General features: G+C 35.8%; 2 protein-coding genes across 2 annotated transcripts in view; one reads left to right on the plus strand and one right to left on the minus strand.

Annotated features, from left to right (window-relative positions):
* LOC102603925 (phosphopantothenoylcysteine decarboxylase-like) overlaps positions 1-2,600 on the minus strand; it is a 7,250-nt gene extending 4,650 nt beyond the window's left edge. The window contains exons 1-2 of the mRNA XM_006343934.2: positions 2,497-2,600; positions 2,274-2,348 (exon numbers count right to left, since the gene is read on the minus strand). The gene's annotated coding sequence lies outside the window, so the exon portion shown is untranslated. The remainder of the gene's footprint in view (positions 1-2,273; positions 2,349-2,496) is intronic.
* Positions 2,601-3,905: 1,305 nt separating this feature from the next.
* Positions 3,906-5,254, plus strand: part of LOC102604593 (glutathione S-transferase T1-like) — a 3,931-nt gene continuing 2,582 nt past the window's right edge. Inside the window, exons 1-3 of the mRNA XM_006343936.2 lie at positions 3,906-4,037; positions 4,547-4,620; positions 4,738-4,798. Of these exons, the coding sequence (XP_006343998.1) occupies positions 3,973-4,037; positions 4,547-4,620; positions 4,738-4,798 (200 nt within the window). The 5' untranslated portion in view covers positions 3,906-3,972. The remainder of the gene's footprint in view (positions 4,038-4,546; positions 4,621-4,737; positions 4,799-5,254) is intronic.

Below are 5,254 nucleotides of genomic sequence, written 5' to 3' on the forward strand. Positions count from 1 at the left end.
ATTACAGACCCAAGATACTTAAAACTTTCTTTCTTGGGGATGCTCTGTGTGGCAAGTCTCACTTCTACATCTGCCTCATCCAACGCATCACTGAATTTGCACCCCAAATATTCTGTTTTGGTCCTACTCAACCTGAACCCTTTGGACTCCAGCGTTTGTCTCCACACCTCCAACCTCGCATTAACTCTGTCCCGCGTCTCATCAATCAGTACTATGTCATCCGCAAATAACATACACCATGGGACATTCTCCTGGATGGACCGCGTCAACTCATCCATCACCAAAGCAAATAGAAAAGGGCTAAGGACTGATCCTTGGTGCAACCCCATCTCAACTGGGAAATGCTCCGAGTCACCTCCAACCGTTCTAACCCGAGTCTTGGCTCCACCGTACATGTCCTTTATCGCCCTAATATAAATCATCGGGACACCTTTAGCCTCCAAGCACCTCCAGAGGACATTCCTCGGTACTTTGTCATAGGCCTTTTCAAGGTCAATGAACACCATATGTAGGTCTCTCTTCCTTTCTCTATATTTTTCTACCAGTCTTCGCATAAGGTGAATGGCTTCGGTCGTCGACCGTCCAGGCATGAATCCAAACTGGTTCTCAGAAATGGACACCCCTCTTCTCACCCTCATCTCCACTACTCTTTCCCAAATCTTCATAGTATGGCTTAGCAACTTGATACCCCTGTAGTTGTTACAGTTCTGGATATCGCCCTTGTTTTTATACATAAGAATGGTCACTTCACCATTTTATAACTTAACTGGCAACAAATACACATATGAATATATACATTACATTTCCCCTTAAAATATGCATTTTATTTAAAGCATACAAAGGTTAGGCAAATAATACAAGTGTTCCATTTAACTTAGTAGCGAGTAGCGCTTCATTGCTCTTTCCGCAACTTTTCGGAGGAAATACTTAAATACCAAATTGTTACAGCACTAAAAAGTAGACTCAAAGATCATTAGTTTGGTATATAGTGCATCGCGTAACTCCTTATAGCTTAAGAGTTATATACCCGTTTGAAGTATTGAACTTGATTCGGGTTTTTTTTCTCGAGATGCTACAATTAACTGACACACATCCAACTCTGCACATTAGAGAAGATTGAGAAGGCACCTGAGCAAACCTCCCCGCAAATGTACTCAAGAATTTGATTTTTCAAAGAATCTGCTTAGTTCAATCAACAATACCTCAAGTCCAACTTATTTTGGTTAGACCATATTAATCATTTATACACTTCTTTGTTGCTTCTTTAATTTTTTCATTTATCAAGGTAAGGTAGTTTATAAGACGGATCAATACTAAGCTAGTACATCAAAAACATAGTTACAAGTTCTGCAAATCGAAGCGATCATATCTAACATGGCATCTACATCAAGTACAAAGATCAGGTTGCACCATTAAGACTAAGTATGCTTCTATTGTTGCCTTCAAGAATTCTGCTACTCCTTTCTATCCAAATTGTTCACCAAATAGCATGTGGTATTGTTGCTTCTTTTTCATCTTTAAGTTGTTTCAAAACAGTTCAGTAATTTCATCAGTCTCTCTCTCTCTCACACACACTCACTCATTTCTTTAGTTTCAAAAAACACATCAGAATTTACTCCCAAGTCCATATTGCCAGAATCTTTTACTCCTTTTTCTTAAATTTAGAAAGGAGGTGGCAAGAAGAGAGAGCTCATAACCCCCTTCCCCCAAAACAGAAAAAGACAAGAGGATCAACCAATCAATGATCAGCTGGATCTCAATACCAAACTAGTGTGATAGGCTATAAATCCTCTATATCCATCATCGTCTGTTTGAACCAGTTTCATTTTGACACAAACAATTTGTCATATAACAGAAACTAGTTGTTCTCTAGATCTCATACATACACCTGGACAATACAAGTTTGAAACCAAATCACATCACTTTTTTTCGGGATAACTGTGCTGTCCCCACCTCGACTAATTCTATGGGTATCTGCATTCTGCTACCTACCACCAACACATATATGGAACCAAATTGACACTTAACACTGTTCAATGAGATCTAATAGAGATACATATATGGGGTAATTCTGATTAGCCCCCAAACTAGTATTGGTTAACAATAACAATTTCGAAACAGATAGCATTTCACTAAAGCATGAGTTTTTGACTAATCTTAGAAGACTATTTATCACTATTGCATAATTAAACTAAGCAATTACACTAGATTAAAAAAAATGCAAAATTGAAAAGCTAAAAAAGTAAGAGTAAGACACTGAGCAGAAAATTTACCTAATGGAGCAAAGGCTTTAATAAATTTATAACCAGAAGTTGAAACGCCGAGTGCTTAGCTCACTTGATTGAGATCTGTAACAGTGATAAACAGTATCAAGACCCATGAATTGCAAAAAAAGAAGAAGTGAAAAACAGTATGTGGAGAAAGTAAATAAGTAGAATTACTAAGAGGAAAACGAAAGGTTTTCGATGAATTCAGCTTAAGTCTTTTGAAACTCACTTTCTCCGGCTTAGTCCGGCGACGGCTTAGAAACGCCGACGGTGATCGAAGTCCGGCGCCGATCAATTGTAGTCTTTCAAAGGGCGGGATAAACAAAGTGAAAAAAAAAAGTACTTTAATTTCTTTTCCTTAAAAAGGCTTTATGGCCCAAAAACAACTTGGGCTTAACCCAACAACCAACCTTTGGACTCTATTTTTGGAATGAAATTTATGTCGTTGACGTCGAAATAACAAATAATTATTGGGATCGCACAACAAGGTTCGTATCATAATATTTCACAAATTAAGCATATTTTAGACATAGTGTATAAATTTATCATCCATACTCTTATTTAGATGGAAATCCCCAAAGCAATTGAAATTATCCAATTTTCAAAAAAAAAAAAAACCGCCATCCTAATATAACCAAACCCGATGCATCTCTTATTTCTTTGGGTTAATTTAGTAAGATGGGTCGGGTTTGAATTATATTTAGTTGGTGTCTTATATTCTTTAAACTAATCAAATAAATTTAAGGGAAAATAACACTTGTACCCAAAAAGGGAAACTATTTATAAGCTGTTATCCCTTACTTTCATATCTTTATTTTTAATTACTAATGCGCATTTACTATTTGATATGTATATTCAGTAGAAAACTACTCAATTACTCCTTAAAACATCAAGGAGGAACAGGCCAATGCACCAGCCAGCCAGTGTGGTGGCGAACACACTGTGCTCTAAGCTAAGTTGTTTACCTTGTAGACGGAGGAGATATAGAAAGTATGCCGGGATGGGGCTGGGGTGTATAATAACCTTTTTTTTGAGGATGCCCGGAAACAAATAATGTTTTAATGAAAAGACAGTTTGCCCTCAGAAAGAAAAGTTTGGACGTGGATTCAATCAAAATAAACATATTAAATTGGATCTAATTTGGATAAATAATTTGCTTATTGAGTCTAATTTATATAATATTAATTGATTTGGAACATGAGCGACAAGTTTTACAGAACACATGTATAAATAATTCAGTCCACTTGAGGGGCAATGTGTGCAAAAAAATCATATATTAATAAAGGAATAAAGATCTGAAAAATATCCTAACTTTGGTCGAATTTGCTATTGCGATTAAATTTTCATGAGGACCTATTACCTCCTTAGACTATTTAATACCGTATTTTAAACATATATATTTGCCCACGTGAATATAAAAAATAGTGCAAAATTATAAATAGTAATGTGTCCACGTGGGCACATATATACCTTTAAAATACACTATTAATAGTTCAGGGATAAAAAATACGATATTAAATAGTCTAGAAAGATAATAGATTCTTATGAAAAATTAGTATCACAATAACAAATCCGACCAAAGTTGGATATTTTTCAAAGCCTTGTCCCAAAATAATAATTATACCTTCCCAGTTGAGTTGACTGTGTCTAAACCCATCCTCAAAATAAAGAAAATCGGAAGGTGAAGCAGTGGGAGATTATAGAGATGACGCTCAAATTATACGTAGATCGTATGTCCCAAGCTTGTCGTGAAGTTATAATCTTCTGCAAGTAAGCAATTTTTTCTTCAATTTGTTTCTTTGAATTACTTTTCATTTTTCTCTATTCTTAATGATTTAGCTTGTATTTTGTTAGAATTTGTTTTCGAGCTCAAATTGGAGTTTTATACTTACTCACTCCTTTCAATGAATATGTTTTGTTGGAAAATAAGTCGGTTTCTTACTAATTTACTTGTATTTGTGTTTGGTAAGTAAGAAAAAAAGTATTATCCTAAAAACATTTATATGTAATCGAGAAAAATACTATGTGAGCAGGATGGGGTAGGGACTAGGGAGTGGGAGTTCGAGGACGGGATTGGGGATGTTGGGCGGGTGGGGGAAATAATGAAAGTGGAATGTCACTTCAGAAACTTGTTTTTCCTAGTTTTAGTAGAGAAGTCATTCAAAAATATTTTTCTCCGCACCAAATACTATATAGTTAAGTGGTGAGGAAGTTTTTCTTGATATTGTTTGTAGTTTTGAAGCTCAAAAATGGAGTTATAATGATTATTTTCCCAATAGGTTAAATGGGATAGACTTTGAGGAAGTTCATATAGATCTCTCCAAACGCCAGCAATTGTCTCCTGAATATCGAGGTTTGTGTTTTTGTTAATAAATAAACTATACTTTTCCCACTAAGAAAGGGGTTGATTTGTTATTTGTTTCTTAATTTTCGACATAATGTCAATAGTTTCCTTTGTGTTTGTCTTCAGAAATTAATCCCATCCGGCAAATACCAGCTATAATGGATGGAAGATTTAAGCTTTCCGAAAGGTAAGTTGAGCTTCAACTGAAAAGTTAGCATTTTCCCATTAAGCTTAATTCGAAAATACTCATACTGTTATATCTTGAAAACGTTGTCAATGTCTTTATCATTTTGGGTGATCACTCGTGTATATGTATTACAAAAGGCAAATTACTCAGTGTTAAGTTGAGAATAGTAATAAAGCTTATATGTAGTGTGCTAGCCCCATGGGGGTACAAGAAACTACCATAGACAATGCCTGTGGAGACAAGTACGTTTAATAACTTTTGGGCAAAGGGTTGAATTTGCCCTAAACTATGCGTAATGGAACAGATTTTCCCTCCGTTAATAGTTGGGGTTGAATATACTCTTGCCATTGCTAAAAGTGCCAAATGCCAGAAGCTTAGCACCCGGTGATGCCATGTAATGGTCAGGGCCTATTTGACCCTAACTAGAAGGGGGGGGGGGGGGTTCCTTTTTTCTTT

The sequence above is a fragment of the Solanum tuberosum genome, unplaced genomic scaffold (assembly GCF_000226075.1).
Source record: "Solanum tuberosum cultivar DM 1-3 516 R44 unplaced genomic scaffold, SolTub_3.0 scf00048, whole genome shotgun sequence".
Lineage (NCBI taxonomy): Eukaryota > Viridiplantae > Streptophyta > Magnoliopsida > Solanales > Solanaceae > Solanum > Solanum tuberosum.